This window comes from Hippocampus zosterae, chromosome 12, assembly GCF_025434085.1.
Source record: "Hippocampus zosterae strain Florida chromosome 12, ASM2543408v3, whole genome shotgun sequence".
Taxonomy (NCBI): domain Eukaryota; kingdom Metazoa; phylum Chordata; class Actinopteri; order Syngnathiformes; family Syngnathidae; genus Hippocampus; species Hippocampus zosterae.
The window spans coordinates 2,827,765-2,848,547 of record NC_067462.1 but is presented as its reverse complement, the minus strand read 5'-3'; the positions used below and the strand labels follow the sequence as shown (position 1 = coordinate 2,848,547).

Genomic DNA, 20,783 nt, shown 5'->3' with positions numbered 1-20,783 from the left:
GGGGTTTGATTTGCACAAGGACTGCACCATAGAAGCCTCAGATCAGGACTCGGGCCTTCGGGCGTTCTCCCCCGCTTCACCGTGTCTGGATGAGGACGACCAGGATGTCGTCGGAGTGACGGACGAAGAAGACGAGAGACGAGACGACGATGCGGCATCCAAACCGACGAGCCCGTCGCTGGCAGAGGAGCAGAATGCGGATGAGGCGGCGGACGCTTGCGAGGCCTTCTACCTTCAAGATGAGGAAGAAGCCGATGAGGACGCGGCCTACAAATCCTTCAGCCCGTCACCCCCGGAAGGGGGTGATGCAGACGTGACGGCGGTCTCGACCTCCCCGTGTGAAGATTCGGATCTCGAGCGGGATAATATGGGGCAAGATGAAAATTTTGACTTGGCTCAAGAGGACAAAGTGTCCGAGCCATTGAGCCCGTCACAAACGGAAGGGTGGGGCGCCGATGAAACTACAACCCCGATCTCCGCCGGCCAGGTAATGGACCTTGCGGAAGATGAGCTGGAAACAAAAGACCAGGAATCCAGAGCCATCAGCCCTTCGCCTCATGAGGAGCAGCTTCGAGATCCAACGCCGGTGCGATCTCCCGGCCAAGAGATGGATCAGGCGCAGGATGTTCAACCAGAGAAGGAAACTGCATTGAGATCCTTGAGTTCCACGCCGACAATGGAGGACAGAGATGACGGCGCGCCGGTCTTAATGGCTTCTTGCGAGGGCTTAGATCTTGAAGTTGAAAAAGAGGATGACGCCATAGCGGCCAAGTCCTTGAGCCAGCCGTCATCGGAACCGCAACAGGAACAGGAACAGGAAGCGGTCAGGACACCAACGCAGATTTCTCCTTGTCGGGATGACTTCCTTGACGTGTACGATGGCGATGTTGAACTTCAATCCTTATGGGCGCAAGAAAACGCACTTGGGAGAATTGTGGAAAAGGCCAACGAGGACGAGGATCCTCGGGCTACCACCACACCGGATAAAATCTCTCTCCTGGAAGAGGCTCACGTGACAGAAGGCGGCGGCACACCGACGAGTTTACAGAGCCCGTCGTCCCAAGAGCAAGCCGGCAGAGTCTCGTCTTTGAGTTCATTAGAGGAGCTTGTTATGCACAAAGATTCGGGAGATGAAACGCAGCAGAAAAAGGCCCCGCTTTTCCTGGAGGAGTACTTCAACGCCGCCATGAAGAAATTCTCCAACACTCTCCTCGACGCTTTGATTAGTCACCTCGAGAGCTACAAAGACGCCAAAACGGACCTGCCCTTGCCAGTCAGAGGGAAAAGCGAGAAAGCAAATTTCGACTGGAGCCAAGAAGTGGGCGAGACGGAGAACGCAAAGCAAGACGGGGAAAAGTCACCCACGCAGCCTTCAATCTCGGGATTCACGGGACAGGACGGTCCCTGCGAGACTCTTCAGGCCGGTGTGGAACCAGCTAACATAAGCGGATTTTAAAATCCATCCCACTCTGACCTTCACAAGTTTTTCCTCAATTTTGTTGGAAATCGCGCTCAATGTTTGTCTCGCATACTCACTCACCATTATTCCAAACCTAGGGGCCATTCCATTTCCGCTGTCTTGAATTAAATGAAAGCCGCGGGGTTCTTAGATGCAAGAGCACTGCTGTTGAGATGTGCGTACTAAATGCTGAATTGCCCATTATGGTTTTAATTAACGGTCAAGATGCAAAGGTCGGTTGGACCACAGCTGTACATCAATAGGAAAAAAAATGCTACTATTCACAAATTCACCTAAATAGCGTTTGGTGGTTTGTTTGCGTAAAATTCCCTCAAGAATTTGGGTTCTTTCTTATAAGGCAATTCCTGATCCGTGGCCAAATTTGCCAATGTGTGCACCTCAGACCCATTGGCATTGTTTTGAATTCCAAAATAAAATCGCAAAAGGAATAATACGATTTCAAAATTGGAACCCGAAAGTGGCAAGTGGAGAACCAACATACAGAGGTGCATTTTATTCTATTTGGACATTTGCTAGGCGTAAAAGTGCAAACGACGCTGCTCTCGAGGCTTAAGAAGTGCGATCGTGTGTGTGTGTATGAATGAGGTGTCACTCATGGGCAGTTCAACACTCAGCTGCACAAGTTGAGCTTGTAGATGGCGCTGTTTCGCACTCCTTCCACGTGCTCCAGCCTCCTCAGCTCGCTCAAGCACAGCAAGTAGACTGGCGCCTTGATGCCCGCGTCCGTTATCTTCTTCAGCTCCTCCATCCCAAACTCCCGCGTGTCCTCCCCTGGAGGATGGAGTGTCACATTTCGTTTGAACTACTGGATTCACTTTTCCCAATTTTTGTCATCTTAGTCTTATTTTAAAATAGAATGCATTAATTTTCTCAAATATTCTACACGCACTCACAAAATTGACATGATGGCGTTTTCCTGCGGGAAAAAATTCAATCCATTTTGCAATGACACAAAATGTGGAAAAAGAGGAAATGCTGAAAACTGTTTCCGTGAGCACTGACCTGGACACTGGACCAAGTACTGGTTGATGTTGTGGACCGCCCGGTTGAGGTTGTTCAACGTAATCTGCTTCAACCAGGCCGGCAAGCTGTGAAACTCCTGCTTGGACACGGCATTCATACATCTGTGAAAACAAAAGGCCCACGCTGCCCGTCAGGGATTCAAAACAAAAGTGTTGACAAGCGTTCATGACAAGTCAAAGCAGAGTAACTCGGTCACCACAGATACAAAAACGGGAACAGGAGAAGATTCCAATCGGCCATCACTAAAAACACGGAAATGAAAAGAGGAAAACGGCCATCGCAAGGCAAACTAAAATGAGAGAATGACACTGTCTATTGCGACACGTAAAATTAAGTAGTCCCAAATGTCAATGACCAGAGTAAAATGAGAAAACTAATGCCCGTGAGCGTAAAAATGACAGTGGAAAAACAAGAAAATGCGACTCCATAATGTACATCGTTACAGAAATCAATTGAAAAAAAAACAAGCCATTGTAGAAAGTAAACAGGAAGAAATGTGATCACAAAAATCAAACAAAAACGAGACGAAAAAATGGCCACGCCATTTTCGGTTTTATTTATTAGCGATAGTCATAAGCCCAATCATCACAAAAGTTAAAACTAGAAAAAAAAGAAAACGCCACATTCTTAACGACGGGCAGTTTCATGAGACCTTACCTGCTTTTGCGTTCTTTTTTCGGCGGTTTTTGAGACTGCAACACGAGCTACAAAAACAAAATCCACACTTGGAACAAGGCAACGTGACTTGAAAAGAATAGTGTTCGGATGACTGCGCACCTTGCAGATGTCCTGCGTGATGGAGCTCAGATCTGGCATCTCGGGGGTGCTGATCTCGTAGATGTCCCTCGTGGCTCGAGGGGGGCTAAGGTGGAAGTCCGGCGTGGCTTCGTCCAAGTCCGCACTCTCCTGTATTAGGAGAGACACAAAAACACTTGAGATGCAAGACGCCCGCAAAAGGTCGATGAGCATGTTGGGTTGAAAAATGTTGTCGACTCGAGTGGACTTGCAGGCAGTGGGGCAGCACCTGCACGCCTGGGATGCGCAATTCCGGCACGTCGTATTCCCACGCGCGGCGGCCGACGACGGAACCGTCGCGAGGCGTCTCCAGGAGTGGCATGGAGCGGCTGTCCTTGCTTTCGGCGACCGGGGGCTCACGCTGCAAAAAAAAAAAAAAAAATAGAATCCATCTGAAGTCAACGGCGCGAGTGTGACGGCCTTGAGATTGATCGGCTGTACCGTTTTGCTGCCGAGCAGACGTTTCAAAGACGGAGTTTGGAAGGCCGGCACTTTGGGGGTCAGGGGCAGCTGATCGGCGGCGCTCGGAGATGGGGCGTCACCCTCGGGCATACGTGACGGCGGGGAGCGATGGCCGTTTGTTTTTTTGATCTTGAACCCCGGCGTGCAGAATACAGGCGGTTCAGGAGACTTCACATTTTCTACCGATGATGGACACAGAATGCGGAATTATGAAAAACGTGGTCTGTAAATGTGTTTTGCGAAAGTGACTACAAGCATGAACCGCAAGGAGATGATTGTTCATCGAGCAGTACTGGAATGACGTTTGTGAATAATTGGATTGCAAAGCGAACCTCCTTTGTTATTTGTAATCTGAAAAAGACCTAAACTGTCTTCTCAAAATTGGATTTCGCCGGCCCGGTAGTCCAGTGGTTAGCACGTGGGCTTCACAGTGCAGAGGTACCGGGTTCGATTCCAGCTCCGGCCTCCCTGTGTGGAGTTTGCATGTTCTCCCCGGGCCTGCGTGGGTTTTCTCCGGGTGCTCCGGTTTCCTCCCACATTCCAAAAACCTGCGTGGCAGGCTGATTGAACACTCTAAATTGTCCCTAGGTGTGAGTGTGATGGTTGTTCGTCTATGTGTGCCCTGCGATTGGCTGGCAACCGATTCAGGGTGTCCCCCGCCTACTGCCCGGAGACAGCTGGGATAGGCTCCAGCACCCCCCGCGACCCTAGTGAGGATCAAGCGGCTCGGAAGATGAATGAATGAATGAAAATTGGATTTCTTCCTCAAAAATACAAGCTTAAAAAAAAAAAACACCTAAATACTTTTTTTTCCAAAACCAATATTGTCCCCTCAGAAATAAAAAATTATACAACATTTTCTCTGAATATTGACATTCATTTTCTGAAATACGACTTCTTTTATTAAAAATACACATTTCTAAGAGCATCTTTGTGATTACGATTGTCAACATTGTCTTACCTTCTTCTTGTAGACTTTCAGTCAAAGCAGGCACTGGCAGGGCTTGGGGATCCTGTGCTTGCCTACAGAAGGAAGAAGTAGAAACGTTTTTTTTATTATTATTTTTTTAAACAAGCTGTGGAGAGACATGTTGTGGATTTTTCTTTGTGCCTTTTGTCAGCCGTCTTCTTGAAGAGCTCCATGGTGAAGTCGTTGAAACACATGGTGTCCTCGGACAGGCCCAAGTCTCTCATTTGCGGCGTGCGCAGCTCATCCTCATCCATGCGCAGTGCGCACCTGGGCGTGGGCGGTAGCGGCGTGGGCACATCCCGGCGGGGGAGGCTCAGCTCGGGCATGGTGGGCTGCTGGCCGCACTCTGAAAACCTCTGGTGGAGATAGAGCTCGCACAGGCCAAAATCGGACAACTTGGGTGTGCTCAATGGGTCCGCAGGCACCGCGGCCAGAGGCGACGTCGGCAAATTGCTGCAATCCTCTGCCACTTCTTCTTCTTCTTCTACTTCTTCTTCCTGCTCAGTGTGTTCATTGTCGTCCTCCTCCTCCTCCTCGTTGTCAGCCGACTCTTCCTCCATTGTTGCGTCTTCGGCTACAACAGTTAAAGTAGGTCTGGTTTCATTGGAGTTACAATACAATACAAATAAATGGAAAGAGGGGCATTTTTCAAAGAGAAAGCACTATTTATCTCACATTATCTAGGAAAACAAATACTCACACACAAATCTGATATTTTATTTTATGTTTAATAGGATTTCCCCCCCCCCATAAAGCTCTTGGTTGAACTTCAAACTGTTCCAATTTTTTTGAATCGTTTGACTTATTTTTACACTTTTGAAAGAGTTAAGAATGTCAAAATGTGAACAAAATTTCTTTGTATATCTGTCATGATTACTTACCGTGAGACGGGCATCCATCTGTGGAATTTTGGTCTCCGTAATCTTCAAAGTGTGCCGTGAGCTCACGCACATCGTGGGCGACCTTGCTCTGCATGGCCCTGCAGGCGTGGATGAAGGAGTCCGTGTCTGTTTTGTGTGCTTTCTGCTTACTCAGCTCATCTTGCAGCTGACCCTGCAAGCCAAAAACACTTCTCAATCCTTTGACCTGTGTCTATGTATGAATTACATATTTTCTACAGAACCAATGTCTATTTTAGAACATAACTCCTGCATTTACGACAGTAGGCTGCCTCTTCCAGAAGTGACTATCTTCTGGCTTCTAATTGGCTAAAATAGCCTTGAGGAGGTGACAAGCGTCGAGCTTTTCAATGTTTTTTTTTGTTTTCTTTTTTTACTCCGGAAAATGTATAAACTCTTTAAGAAATACCGGGAAATGTATATTTTAAGTACCACTGCGATCAAGAATGTAAGGCGTGAAGAACGTCTGATTAAAAATAAGTCATTTTGTTTGTTTGTTTTGCTTTACCTTGAGGCCCAAAACATCACAGTTTACGTCGTGACAGACTCGCATGCCTTTCGCTGCTGCTTCTTCTGGCCGGCAAAAAGAAAACAAGGCCTTATATCATAACCATGTTGTTGGCTTATTTATGTCGAATGTAAAGATGCGTCGGGAATGTGATCCAACTGACCGCAGTCTGTATTGTCATGGCGATAGTTGAAGGTCTGCTGTAGCTGGGCCGTCTCCGTTTCCAGCGTCTGACACAACTTCTTCAACTTGGCGAAAAACTCCGACTTGAGGTCCATTTTCGAAGAGCGAATGTTCACATAAATGCGAGACAATAAAACAACTCCACACGTGGAATGCTGGCGTGAGGTAAACCGATATAGTATTTCGTTTTTGGCGCCTCTGTCTCCAACCCGGAAGAGTTGCTTCTTCTTCGTTGCTTGAAGTGTTTTTTTTAGGGGGAGCGGGGAGGTTGCGCCCCTATTGGCCGTGCGTATCGACGTGTGAGAAGGCACGTGTGCGTGCGTGAGCGTGTTTGTGTGCGTGTGTGCGTGCGTGTCTGAGCGTCCAGGTGCGTACGTGCGTGCGGACAGTGTCCAGCCGGTGTTTGAACTCCCATTTATTTGTTTATTTACTGTAACCCAAAATAGTTTGTGCCATCTGTGCAGTTTTTTCATAGAGACGGCAACATTCTGGAGGGAACAGAGAGTGTTTGATGGTCTTTATTGATTATTATTGCTGTGATGACTAAAATGGGGGATACATCGAAAACAGGGGTGAGCAGAGTACGGTCATCTTACTCTGGCAACTCTGAAAATTTGTGACACTCGTAAATCATCATACCACTGCATTTTGCATTCTAACTTTTATTTTCTTATCCAAATGAACACTTTTACTTAAACATCGTTAAATAAAGGGAGAATTGCTATTTCTATACTGTATAGTAATATTGGAAAGAAATGATCCAATAAAAATATTTATACAAGTTATGATTTTAAATGGATTCTTTTACGTAGACATGATTTACTTGATCTTGCTCAAGGACAACTCGACGTGGTTGCAATAGCTGGGGATTGAACCACCAACATCTAGGTTGGGAGACGACTCCTCTCCCACCGACAATTATGTTTGCAGATCATTTTTCATGTCGGCAAAATATTTTGAACATGTTCAAAATATCTCTAAATGGGCCATCATTTGCTGTCACAGCACTTTGCAACGTTGCCGTTTCAATCCATTATGGAGGATGGTGGATCCAGGTGGCCTTTGAGTACAAAGCCCCCCCCCCCACCCACCCAGTGTATATTAGCATAATATTTTACACTATCTGATCCAGCTGCTTCCTCACGCAAATGCTGCATCCAGCTGCACCATCTTCTCCAAATCCTTGCGCACGTCCGGGTAGGCCTGCAGCACCTCCTGAAAGTCCTCCCAGGACAGACTGAAACACTGGCAGTCGGTCAGCGCCTTCACCGTAGCCAGATGTTTGCCTCTGGTCAGCACGCATGCCTCTGCTCAGCACGCGCACACATGTGCGCATGCACGCGCGCACACACACACACACACACACACACGCAAAGCACAGTCACAGTTAATGAGCAAGAATTCACGGGCAAGCAGAATTGACAATTAATCCCAAATTAGAGGAATAAAAATGAATACATAAACAAATAAATAAATAAGTAATGTGGAAAGTCTGCCAAGCTGGGAGAAGGACTTAAAAGCTGAGAATTAAATAAATCCCCCCCTAACTGGCGATGATGCAATGTTTATTTTGTGTTTAAAAGATGCTCACATCAGAACTGCTTGCATCTGATGAATTCCAGAGTCCACTAGTTGTGTTCTGTACACTGATTAAATGCGTTTACATTATGAAGACAGAACAACTTTACCTGATTTTGTACATGTTTTTATGTATCTACTTTATCTGTAAATGTTTCTACATCAGTGTCAGTTTAGAATTTCTTTTGTATCTGTGCCTTTTTCTGCGTCGGTATTAGTTTCATGTGAAGCCGATATGCTGTGATCACTCTTTGGGTGTTTTTCCCGATAATCGGCAACATGACAAATGCTAATGTGTTTTCGCCTTCCGAAACTGCAGGGGGCACTATATCCCCATAGGGTAACAAATGAATTTACACGATACAGTATTTGTTTTTCATCTGCTTCCGAAAAGAACTTTTTGTATGACAACAACAGCAGCAGGAAGAACATGCCGGTGGGGAAGATAATCCATGAGAACCTGCTGTTCACTTTCTCAAATCACAGTTGCATTTGAGGATTATCACGGAGTTTAGCTGGAAACAATTTGAAAAGAGACGGATGATGACGCAAAGATTTGAACATGTTTCACACGACATGACACACAAATTCACCCCTCGCCTCAAATAACAACTGCAGGATAAAACATGATCTAGCAATCTGGACTATCCCGTGTCCTGGGGCAGGAGGGATGTTTCCACATCTGCTCTTGTCTCTGCTCTGTACCTGTGCATTTTTCTGTTCACGACTCTGTTCCTGTAGCTGTAGCTGTACCTGTTTTTGCATAATCTAGAACCATTTCTTTGTTGGTTTCGGTTGCAGTCTGTTTCTGTATCCATTTCTGCCATTGTACTATTTCCTGTTTCTATTTCTGCACATTCATCTGTAACTGTACTTGTTTATGTATGTTTCTACATCAGTTCTTGTTCCTGTATCTGTTTTGGTTTCTGTATCTGTAGTGGTTCTTATTGTATCTGTCTGTGCTTTTCTTCACATGTATGTATCTGCATCTGCATCTCTTTTTGTATTGGTTCCTGTTTTTAAATCTGTTTCTGTATGTTGCTATGCCGGTACAAATACCCGTCTGCCTCTGTACCTACACCTGTAGTCATACTTAAGTCTGTGCCCGTTCCCGCATCTCTTTCTGGATCCGTATCCGGTTTTTTTTTGTTCCGTTTCTGTATCTGTGACCTTCTCTAAAAGTGTCTCTAGCTTTTCTCATACTTAAACAGATATTTGTGTTTCTGTATGTTTCTGTATCCAGACCCGCACCCATACCTGTGTCTGTACATGCTCCTGTTCCTGCACCTATATCCGGTTCTGTATCTGTGTACTTTACTGTACCTTAACCAGTTTGTATGTGTATTTGTATCTATACCTTGTACCCACACCTGCACCTGTCCCCATGTCTCTGTTTATGTACCCCTAAAACACGTCACAGTTTTGTAAACCCTGCCGTAAAGCCCGAGAGATCCAAGTGTACCTCCAAAGAAGTCTCCGTCGCAAAGCTCCCTGTGGAAGTCATCGTTCTCCTCCAGCACCTGGCCGTGCTCGATGAAAAACATGCGGTCTCCCGGCGCGTTCTCCCGGATGATGACGTCGCCCTCCTGGTAAACCTCGTAGTCCAGCCTCTGCACGATGCTAATGATCACATTTTCGTCTTTGTTCCGGAACAATGGCATGTTCCTGAGTAGGCGGCTGCACATCACTGTCAGGATTTGCTAGGGAAAAAAAAAGTCCAAAGGGAAATTGTTTAGTCGTTCAGCGGAGCTACGGCATGTGTAGGTTGGCGGGTAAAGGAGAAGATGGCTAATTGTTGTTACCTCCCTTAAGGCGGACGATACGGTGTGCATGACCTCCTTCGCGTCGAACCATTTCCCTCCGTAGCGTGCCTGGTAGTAGTTGGTGATGCGCAACTGCAGCTCCGGCGGGAGTTTCATGAAGGCCATGTAGTGCTCCAAGCGGCTCATCTGGGAAGACAGGTGTACTTTCACTTCGAATAACAGGCAACACTCGACAAGCGCTGCTACCTCAACTTGTTTCCGTTTCTTTCTGCATCTTAAGCTTTTTGTTTACCTGTTCCTGTTTCTGTGCTCGTTCCAGTACTTGTTTCAAAAGACGTTGTGTCATCTCAATCGTCTTTTTTTCGGATATCACTGAAAATATAAAAGCATTGTGTACCTTGCTCTTGTACTCCTTGGCAGCGGGGTCAGTGTTGGCGATCATGGCAGTGGCATTGGCCACCAGCACCGTGTACATCAAGCATCCGGACACCATGCTCACCATAACGATCCACATCTCCACATAATCTAAAACCACAACATTCCATTACAGACACAACTACAGTCTACAGTTTCTTTTTGGGGAAATTCATCTAGGCCCCCAAAAAAAATGAAACTGCTCAGGATGTCGTACTTTCAGGAGGTCCTGGTAGATTTGGAGACGGGGTAGCGGGGTCTGCATCAAAACATTTTAATTCCAGGAAGACTCAAACTCGGGGAGTGGTACATTTGAGACGTTTAGGGACCTTTAGGGATGAATCTGAATGGAACATTTGAGTTCTAGAAACTACAAGTACCAGGAACTTAAGTTTTCTGGAAGCTTTGAAGGGCCATTGTCTAGCTGGACTGCAAAATATACTGTATGAGATTAGTTATTGGGTCATTTATCAGAAGATCCTAAAGCAGACAGTAGTTTTAAGAAATCCAGGAACCTCTGGTGCAGGGTCTTCAGTACAGAATGATCAGCAGCTGTAGGCAGCATAAACTAGAAGTTCCAAGAACTACAAGTATCAAAAACGCACATTTGGGGGATCACTGAATGTTTGGACCATGGAATTTTTTTTAAAACTTCCAGTGAGGATTACTGTGTGGTTTCTAAGTGATGTATGTACGCACTGGTTGGAGCATCCATGGATCCATACGACAGCGCGATCATCTGCGAGAGGGCTCGGAAGACCCCCCAGGAGTACTTTACAATGACCGTGGCATTCTGGAACAAACCATTTGAAATCCTAATGAGTGAGAAACATGTTGTCTGTACTGGATGAGTCAAACATGGAGCGTACCATCAAGTTCTCCTTGCGCACCCAGCAGTCTGTGGGGAACTCTTCCAGCATGGGCACAAAGTACTGGATGCAACCATTCCAGTGGCACAGCAGGAAGATCATCATGAACAGGGACAGGATGCGGAAGAACAGGCGCACCACCTCTAAGTTTGCATTGGATACCTGAGGAACAGGTCAGGAACAGGAACGCTTCAGCTCTAAACATACGAGATGATAAACCTTTTGTGACAGAAAGGTCCCAGAACCTTTGAAGAACCGTTTTGCGTTTGGGTCACGGTAACTATTGTCGAAATGTATTAACTGGGTAATTTAGTGGGCCTGAAAGTAGACTGTGCTACTGGGATAGTACTTTGTACTATCAAAAGGTCCAGGAACATTTCATGACTGAACATATGTGATTGGAAAGTTTGAAGTCTAAGAACTGAAAGCCCCTGGAACCTTTCAATGACCGTTTTGTGTTTGGACCGCATGAACTATTGTCTGAATTTAGTTTCTGTGCATTTTATCAGCCCTAAAATAAAACCTTGGTAGGGACGGAGTATGTTTGAAATGTCTGGGAGCCTTTCAGGCATGGTCCGCAGTGCAAATCTTTAATTCCAGGAACTACAAGTACCCAGAATGACACGTTTCTGGAACTTTTAGAGGACCACTGTTCAGTGGTTGGGCGACAGAAACCACAGTCTACATTTAGTTCTATAGTTACTAAATAATTCATTGAGGGTAATTAAGACGCTGCACTTTTGAGAGGTCAGGAACCTTTGGGGCTCTAAATTTAGAGCATATGATTGGAATCTAGTACCAAGAACTTCTTGCGAGTCACAGAGTCCACTTACTTTCTCCACCTCGTTGAAGAAGCGGACCAGCCTGGACACCCGCGCCAGCCGTATGAGACTGAGGATGCGCACAAACATGAGGATCCTCATCATCCTGGTGGTCTTGGAGGGGTTGTCATTGCTGTGGTAATGTAAGTCCTAAACATAAGCGCACGCGATTATCATCTGATGTTTGCATTCTTATAATGATGCTTCCGATTACCGCAAAGAGCAGAATGTATCCGATGGGGAAGGCGGCGATGACGTCAGGGATGAACCATGTCCTCAGGTAGCACACTCGGATCTGCTTGATGTCTAAAATTGCTTCCTGGGGAATAAAACAAACGCCAGACAGAGAAAGATAGTCTTTGAAAGTCGACTTCTATTTACACTTGTAAGTTCAGAATCTCCCAAAGTTAGATGGTTCATCATTAGACTTTCTCTCACATGTCAGTGAGTCCAGAAATGCGATTGACACGGAAGGGTTAAAACACTCTCGCCAAAAACGTCAATGTTGCCATCATTGACGACAGTCCGAATGATGCTAATGCAGTAATAAAGTCATTATTACAGCAAATATTGATATGAAAAATATTTATAGGCCATTAAGTCCAGTGGTTAGCACGTCGGCTTCACAGTGCAGAGGTACCGGGTTCGATTCCAGCTCCGGCCTCCCTGTGTGGAGTTTGCATGTTCTCCCCGGGCCTGCGTGGGTTTTCTCCGGGTGCTCCGGTTTCCTCCCACATTCCAAAAAAGATGCATGGCAGGCTGATTGAACACTCTAAATTGTCCCTAGGTGTGAGTGCGAATGGTTGTTCGTTTCTGTGTGCCCTGCGATTGGCTGGCAACCGATTCAGGATTCAGGCCCCGCCTACTGCACGAAGACAGCTGGGATAGGCTCCAGCACCCCCCGCGACCTTAGTGAGGATCAAGCAGCTCGGAAGATGAATGAATGAATGTATTTTTTTTAAAAAGTCTGTAACCTCACGAATGTCATATGTCGGTCCCGTTGTAAACTGGAGAACCTCTGTAAATTTTACAAGATGTCCGCCGCCCACGTTCGCATCCCGACAGTGAGTTGCGACTCAGTGATGTGGAGCATCATCCTGGTAATCCCGGTGATTGTGCCGGGCCTTGTCATCTGTCACCTGACTCCATAACACAGATTAACAAACCCAGTCACGGAGATCATGCAGCAGATCCCCCCGCGCACTGGCGTGAGAGTTGCTAAGCTGGGTTTTCATCCGTTCCCCTTTTGTGACATCCAGCCGGCCAATCACCGGAGACCCATCTGCACTCGCTATCGTGCGCACATGCTTACCCACGCACTACTTTGAGCAATCATTTTATAACCTTCTCATTAGGCACAAACATTAGACGCAAACAGTCGCTGGGCGCTGCCCCCCTCACCTCTCCGTTCTCGCTGATGATGCCCATGCGGAAGTTGAGCGCCACGTCGATGAGGAAGAGTGTGTCTGAGAAGACGTTAAAGCCTTCCCAGGCCAGCCCGCTGGTGCCGTCCAGGAAGGCGATCTCCATGGGGATGCCGATTAAGTTGAGGAAGGTGATGGCCATCATGCCCATGATGTAATAGCTCCTGTGGGAGGGGGCAACATCATTAAAAAGGGAAGTGAAGGCTGTGTTAAGCACACACACACACACACACACAGTGTATGTATCTATTACAAAGGCTCAAGCAACTGGGTGTGATCACCTTACTTGACTAAAAAGAAGGCTGCAGGGGAGTCATGTTCATCCGACGCTTTCCTCCTGGAATTGGTGTCCCACAGTGTTTCTGAATGTCCGCCCCCCCTCAAACGCGGCTATTATTAACACCTCAGCTTTATTAATAGCATAACAAGTCTGCCTGCTCAGCATATATTGCTCCAAATGGGAATTGCAGCATTCTATTACTTCCAAACTTCTAAAAACCAGCGGCGGTTGACTTCTTTTTACACTTGCGTGACACTTGAGAATGTTAATAATTGAGGCGCTTTGTCGCGGCGGTGTTTCGTTCCTTTTTAAGTGTCCGATTTAGACGGTGGAAGTCTTTTGACCCGCGTATGACACCGCAATCAACATGGGAGTATGATGAGATATGTCAAACTGATGGATGGATGGATGGATGTTGGACGCGTAGGTAGCTGGATGGGCGGATGGGAAGAGTATAGACGGGTGGAGTGGCGAATGTGGGAGTGATGTGCGAATAGATGGATTGATGGCAGTTGGATGGATGGATGGATGGATGTTGGATGCGTAGGTAGCTGGATGGGCGGATGGGAACAGTATAGAAGGGTGGAGTGGCGAATGTGGGAGTGATGTGCGAATCGAGGGATTGATGACAGTTGGATGGATGGATGGATGGATGGATGTTGGATGCGTAGGTAGCTGGATGGGCGGATGGGAAGAGTATAGAAGGGTGGAGTGGCGAATGTGGGAGTGATGTGCGAATAGATGGATTGATGGCAGTTGGATGGATGGATGGTTGGATGGATGCAGAGCGCGCATTTACCTCATGAGGCTGAACGGATGTATGACAAAGACGCCGCTTTGCAGCTGCCGCGTGCACTCCTTCTCCACGGCCACCTCGCTCCCGTACATGTAGAGCGATTGGCGGTTCTGCTGAGGCAACAGCAGCGCCCGCCACCCGCAGGGCGCCCGCTCGCATCCCGCCGCCGACCCCCGAGAGCTTAATCTCCGCATGGCGGCCGCCGCATGACTCGTTCGCCTCATCGGTCCATCCCGCCTCGACTTGCTCCAGTTGGTGTTGTCGTTGTGGTTCTGGTTATTCTTCCAGTTCTTGTCGGGGGTTATTTCGAGTCTTCTCCTTCTAGTTCTCTTGAGTTATTCTGGCTCTGGTTGTTGTTGTTCCTTGTTATCTCGTTATGTCTTCATGTTCTAGTTATTTGTCTTTCACTTTTTTATTTCTTCTTGTAGTTTTTTTTTTCTGTCAGTGTACCGGTAGTTATCGTTAGTTATTTTCGTCTTGTGATTATTTCTCTTCCAGTTCTTCTTTAATTTCTTTTTTTTTGTACTTGTACCTTTTCCCTTCCTTTTAGTTCTCGTGCTTATTCTTGATCCTCATCCAGTTCTTCTTACGCTTCTTTTTCCATCTGTTTTTTTTTCTTGTTCCTCTAGTTGGTGTTCTTCTTCCTTTTTCTTGTTCTAATTCTTTGCCTTCATTCTCTTTTGACAGTTCTTGTTCTTTCTCGTAGTCCCTCGTCCCGGTGATTTTCGGAGCAATGCGTTTCAGCTAGTTTGCTTTTGTTAATCGTGCTAGTCTAAGGACCCCCCCACCCCCACCACCCCCCAAATCATCTTCTTCTTATTCCTCTTGTAGTTCCTCTTTCCGTCTTTCTTGCCTCCGTCCCAACTACTTTTCCCTTGTCGAGCTCGACCTTAATGAAGCCGCGTGGAGGAGAGGCGAGCAAGGATGATACCCGCCTTCATCCCTCCCTCTCATCCTCTCACCCCCCCCTTCTCTCTCTCTCTCTCTTTATTTCTCCACCTCCCCTCTTCTTTTTCTCTCTGCGCTCATTAACTATTCACGATGTCACTTTTGTCCTCCATGAATCATGCCGAGAGGCTAAAGTCCACTTCGCATTCATTCCTCGGCCTTGATTGATGGCTCGATCACAGGTGCCACGGATGGATGATGAATTGTGAATAATCTGGAATTTGGTGGTTTCGCGAGCGGACGGAGGTGGAACGGATCTAGTACTTGTGTATTATTTCTGTATTAAGTTTTTTTGTGCGCGTGGTCACGTGCACGTGTGTGCAATGGAGGCTCGTGTGAATGTGTTAGTGTCATGTGTGTGTCGAGCGGCGAGTTCAGTCTGGGACATGACATTTCCATCTATATTCTATTTGGGATGTAATGAAACACTGTCTTTGTTACCTGAGCCCTCTGTGCCAACTCTGTTTGGATTTCTTTCACTTTATTACCACCACAACAAGACACACACATGCGCACGCAAACACACACACACACACTGGGTTATTTCATAATGTTTGTTTTCCCTTGGACGGATTTTATGCAGCTGTGTTGAAAGGAGGATTAACGATGGGGGCGTGTCAGTCAAAAAAATGTAAATGAACGCGACTGTGTTGATTTAGTAGATTTTGCTAGATTCTTGTTTTGATAGTAATGCTTCATCGATGCTTTCAGCAGCGACTCGAGAAAAATCAAGAAATGCGAGGCGCCATTCGGTGTGCTTCAATCCAGACCAAATGACATAATTGGTTCAGACCAGAGCAATCGAGCCCAGGTGCTCGTCAGACCAGAGCAATAGATTCCGGTTAAAGAGTTATCCAGACTGTAGCAATCAAACTCAGGTGTGATTCAAAGCGGCCCAAATCTCACCAATGGGGAATTCCGATGAGAGCAAGTAATTCAAAGAGCATGTGAGACCGGAGCAGTCGAACCTTTGTGTGATTCCAGATGATGTGACAGCGGATTCCAATGAGAGCAAGAGATTTGAGGAGTGATTCAAACAAGGGCAAATGAGCCCGTGGCGCAAATCAGAGCAGAATAATGGATCCAAGGTGTCCTTCAAACCAGATCTACAGAGGTGGACTGACAAATGATATTATAGTGCTACTTCAACAAAGTCGAGTGATTAAGATCACAATAATTGATTCGTAGTGACATTCGTAATAGACCAAATTACATACAAATCGATACTGGGTGTATTTCGGAGGAGACTGATTGATATAAATGGGTCATTCCAACAAAAAAGAGTGAGTCAGACCAGAGTTACAGAGCCAAGGCCTGCTTCAAACCAGGCCGAAAAGCTCATTCCTGTCAGAAATGGAGTTCTTCAGACCAGAGCAAGCGATTGTCAGAGATTCTCCTTCCTTATGTCCTTTTAAATTTCTATGGCTGTCAGATTCATAGTCGCTGTTCATAGCCACATTTGCAGACTTTGCTTTTGTTGCCATTTCCACTGACGTTCAGTCCAAGTTTGGCTTCATTTCGTTAGGCTTTATCGTCACGGGAGGCAATTTGTTGGCGGTAAATGTTAATCAGCAAGCTTGGAGAGACACAAGAGCAGCTGCTGATTCTGTAAAAAAGGCCTTTGAAAAAACATGGAAGGTACCATGAGGACTTTGCAATGTCTTTAGTCGAGTGTTGCAAAAAAAAAAAAAAAGGTGAATATCTGCAAATAATGCGCTTTGCTTGCTTGTTTGTTTAAGCGGGGCACAGCTGCCGGGGAGAATGACTCAGGTCTTCTGCTTGCTTACGCCTGGATTTTTTTTCTTTTGCTGACGCACAGCGTGGACATGTGCACGCGCGCGCGCACACACACACACATGCATTTTTCATATTTCAATACTCCCGAGTCTGCCCCCTGTTCTATATTTTTCATCCAGCAGCAGCAACTAATTTTAAGACACACATATAGAGTACACAGATGTGGTCAGCTAAAGTACAGAATCATGCATTTTGCATTGTTGTTTTTTGGGGATTTATTTTACTGTATTTTGAGTACTTAACTAGTGGGATTGAACTATGTTTTTTTTATAATTATTCAATTCATGCATCTTAGCATCCATCCATCTACCCATTTTCTAATCGGCTTATCCTCATGAGGGTCGCAAGCGTGCTGGACCCTATCCCAGCTGTTTTCGGCCAGCAGGCGTTGTACACCCTGAACTGGTTGCCAGCCAATCGCAGGGGACACAGAGACGAACAACCATTCACAGTCACGATCACACAATGGGACAATTTAAGATAAGATAAGAAAACCTTTATTAGAATGTTCTGTTAACCTGCCATGCATGTTTTTGGAATGTGGGAGGAAACAGGAGTACCCAGAGAAAACCCACACTGGTACCAGAAGAACTCGCAATACTGCAGACAGGAATCGAACCCTTGACCCCTGCACTGTGAGGCACACGTGGTAACCACGCGACCAATGTGCCGCCCACATTTTAGCACACTGAATTAAATTTTAATGTAATTGAATAATTATTCAAATTTATTGTATTTGAGTTTTTTTGTCACATGTCATTTTTCCACAGTCCATGTGGAAAATGCATTTTTACTCAGCTCGTCCACATAAAAACTACATATCCCAGAGGGCAATGCCGCTGGTCGACGTGATCACGTGACGCCAAGCCGGTTCCTTCGTCGTTCCACTGTGAAGGTGACAGCGTACAGCACCACCCTCCATACTGTATATTGCTAAGTTACGTCAGAGACCCGAAATGTGAGTCTTTCGTTTATCGGTGGTTCATTTTCCTCCACATTCCACGTCCGTGAACCGAGATGCGAAAACGGAGCGCTTTTCGAGCAGTTTAGCGCCAGACGTTACGACATCGCCCGAGCTAGCTGCAGAGTTAGCCCTTCACGTGGGTTATGCAATGTAGGGTAAAAGAGATTTTATATGATCAAACGCTTAGAAAGCAAGGCGGTACAACACGTCGTGGTTTTACTATTTGGTTTCACGCGGCACATATATTATGATTGTCAATTTTAAGTGATCGTTTTGACTGGAGTTCGTGATGCGCGGACACACCTCCACTGTCGTCACGCAAATGTCCCTCTATCAAAATGTGTACTGTATCTCCTTTTCATAAATGCACTTTTAGTAATATTTGACTTGTAAAATAAACCTCGCATATGTTATCTATGTCTGTATACATTCCAATACGTTCAGGTAGCAAAAGCAATATGTTGGCCCGTGATTTGCAACGGTTTTTGAATTATTTCCAAAGTTTAAAGTAGATTATTGTAAACCGATTATAAACCGAGGAACCATTACTTTGCCCAATGATTACCGAATAAAGTCTGTCTGGTGTGTAAAACGAGGGTATGCTGCTGCAGTGACGCATAAGCAGCAAGTGTCACATTTGGTTTCACTTTGACTCAGAAACCGTCAAGTCCGGAAATGGATGATGAAACGCCACATTCAAATAAATCAGCAAATTGACTCTCGTGTGTAAGGAGTGATGGTTCGACAAGTTTGCTTTTACATATGTTATAACACTCGGAACAAGTACAGTATCTGATTCAGACCAGAGCAAATGATCAAGCATTTGTCAAACCAGATAAAAAAAAAACGTTGTCGCAGATTCCATTAAGTAAATCAGACCAGAGCAAACGAACCAATATACCATTCGGACCACAGCAAGTGATCCAGGATGCTAGTCAAACCACACTAAACACAACTGAGTAAGTGTAGCCCACCCAGAGAAATTGATCCAAGATTCCAGACATCTTAAATTACATGAAGGGGTGACCGCAATAAAATTCACAGAGTTCTTCAGGCCAGATGAACAGACAAGATGATTTGAGTGATTTAGATCACAACAGATGATCCTTCGTGCAAGTCAGACCAAAGTGGGTTGATCGTAAGTGTAATTTAAACCACAACAAGTGGCATTAAAAAGTGATAACAACAATTTTTTAATAAGGAGTGAATCAGACCAGAGCAATCAATCTTGTGCGAGTCAAATGTGATTCAGATCAAAGCAATCACTTCAAGGTGTGATTCAAAGCGTAGCAAATGACAAAAAGGTGATTTGAATAAAAGCAAGAGATCCAGATCAGAGTATGTGATCACGAGAGACACTTACCCCCTTGCAGGTTCAAGATGTCGACCGTGTCTGCCGCCGCTGTCGAGGCCGCTACCATCCCCGAGGGCAGCGAGCAGAAGAAGCCGCTCAAGGCGTGCTGTGCTTGTCCTGAAACCAAGAAAGTCAGAGATGCATGGTAACTATTTGGATTACTCGAGTACAAAATGTTGAAATGCCGATTCAATTGTATTTATCTCGCCCGCAGCATCATTGAAAAGGGTGAAGAGAATTGCACGGAACTCATCGAAGCCCACAAAGAATGCATGAGGCAGCTGGGATTCAAGATTTAACGGTTTTATTATGAAAGTGTGTGGATTGTGTGTGGTAAGTTAAGTCCTTGTGAGTTATCATTTTCTCAGCTTGTAAATTTGTGTAGAAATCAGTCACCTAACTGTGATCCTCATTAAAGAAAGTGATCTTTGGGCAGCTTTTCCAGAACTCTGAGCCAGAGTAAAGGGCGCTGAGGGATTCACACCAGATTTTAAACACTCCAAACGTCTGATTCAGACCTGCGTAATTGATCCCAGGTGTAAAAGCGGACCAAATGGCATTCAAAGGCAATTCCGATGTGACCTGACGATTTTATAAGTCACCCAGACCAAAGCAATCAATCCCAGGATTGATTCAAACCAGGGTGAACGTCCTCAAAAAGCAATTCAATTGAGAACAAGTGATATGAGTGATCCAGACCAGAGTAAAGGCTCTCAATGTGCGATCAAGACCAGATCAATCGATCTTTGGTGTGATTCAAATGAGATGGAATGACCCAAAAGATCAGACGAGCCGGACGAGAGCAATCTATGTGAAATGTCATTCCTGCCAGACAAAGTGACACGAAATGAATTACAATAAAGTACTGGTGTCAAACTCAAGGCCCGGGGGCCAGATCTGGCCCGCCACATCATTTTATGTGGCCCGCAAAAGCAAATCAAACATGTAACTTCCATGATGCTTGTGGTGCCATTTAGACCAGAGCAATCTATCCCAGATTGCATATCGCAATGATAACAATCAATATCAGTGATTCAGACGACGGGGGGGGGGGGGGGGGGGTTATACTAAAACGATTAAAAACTGGCCATAGGTGGTGCTCAGTGTACAGCAGAGGTATGAAGTTCAACGTGAAATGGCGTCACCGGTAGGTATGCACAGAGTCAAGTAGCCGCGTGAAATGCTAATTTTAGCTTGTTGAACTTGACTATACAAATGTTCTGCCTGTTGCTTTTTGACACACACACAGATATTTTTTTTCAATCTTTTGATGCGTTGAACCTTTTATCTGTTTCTCCCTCAGCAAAATGGATGACGACAACAATTCAGGAAGTTTTGGAAGGGCAAAACTTCTTGATATTTATTTTTTTATGTGTGATGCTCACTGCAGTTAAAACTTTGAATAAAAGTTCTATGCAATCATCTCTGTGCTCCAATTTTTTTTTTCTTGCAAAA

General features: G+C 45.6%; 3 protein-coding genes across 4 annotated transcripts; 1 reads left to right on the top strand and 2 right to left on the bottom strand.

The window, feature by feature from the left end:
- Positions 1 to 1,957: 1,957 nt before the first annotated feature.
- ska3 (spindle and kinetochore associated complex subunit 3) lies at positions 1,958 to 6,550 on the bottom strand. Its single transcript, XM_052081576.1, has 11 exons — positions 6,301 to 6,550; positions 6,138 to 6,199; positions 5,612 to 5,783; positions 4,872 to 5,304; positions 4,722 to 4,783; positions 3,740 to 3,939; positions 3,528 to 3,659; positions 3,281 to 3,409; positions 3,161 to 3,207; positions 2,483 to 2,604; positions 1,958 to 2,251 (listed from the first exon to the last, which is right to left on the bottom strand). Exons 1-11 carry the CDS (start codon positions 6,413 to 6,415, stop codon positions 2,091 to 2,093), a joined length of 1,635 nt encoding a protein of 544 aa, XP_051937536.1. The 5' UTR covers positions 6,416 to 6,550; the 3' UTR covers positions 1,958 to 2,090.
- Positions 6,551 to 6,822: 272 nt separating this feature from the next.
- Positions 6,823 to 17,860, bottom strand: hcn5 (hyperpolarization activated cyclic nucleotide-gated potassium channel 5). 2 transcript variants are annotated; one of them, XM_052081391.1, is made up of 10 exons: positions 14,269 to 17,860; positions 13,167 to 13,353; positions 11,980 to 12,084; positions 11,778 to 11,915; positions 10,945 to 11,106; positions 10,775 to 10,868; positions 10,059 to 10,186; positions 9,701 to 9,847; positions 9,361 to 9,598; positions 6,823 to 7,627 (listed from the first exon to the last, which is right to left on the bottom strand). In XM_052081391.1, exons 1-10 carry the CDS (start codon positions 14,487 to 14,489, stop codon positions 7,461 to 7,463), a joined length of 1,587 nt encoding a protein of 528 aa, XP_051937351.1. In that variant the 5' UTR covers positions 14,490 to 17,860; the 3' UTR covers positions 6,823 to 7,460. The 2 variants fall into 2 exon arrangements, with proteins under 2 accessions (XP_051937351.1, XP_051937352.1); XM_052081392.1 differs by lacking the exon at positions 14,269 to 17,860 and adding an exon at positions 13,476 to 14,156.
- On the top strand, positions 17,853 to 20,750 carry LOC127611095 (cytochrome c oxidase copper chaperone). The gene is made up of 4 exons (XM_052081399.1): positions 17,853 to 17,968; positions 19,348 to 19,473; positions 19,543 to 19,661; positions 20,632 to 20,750. Coding segments are annotated over exons 1-3 (213 nt in total). The 5' UTR covers positions 17,853 to 17,966; the 3' UTR covers positions 19,628 to 19,661; positions 20,632 to 20,750.
- Positions 20,751 to 20,783: the final 33 nt, after the last annotated feature.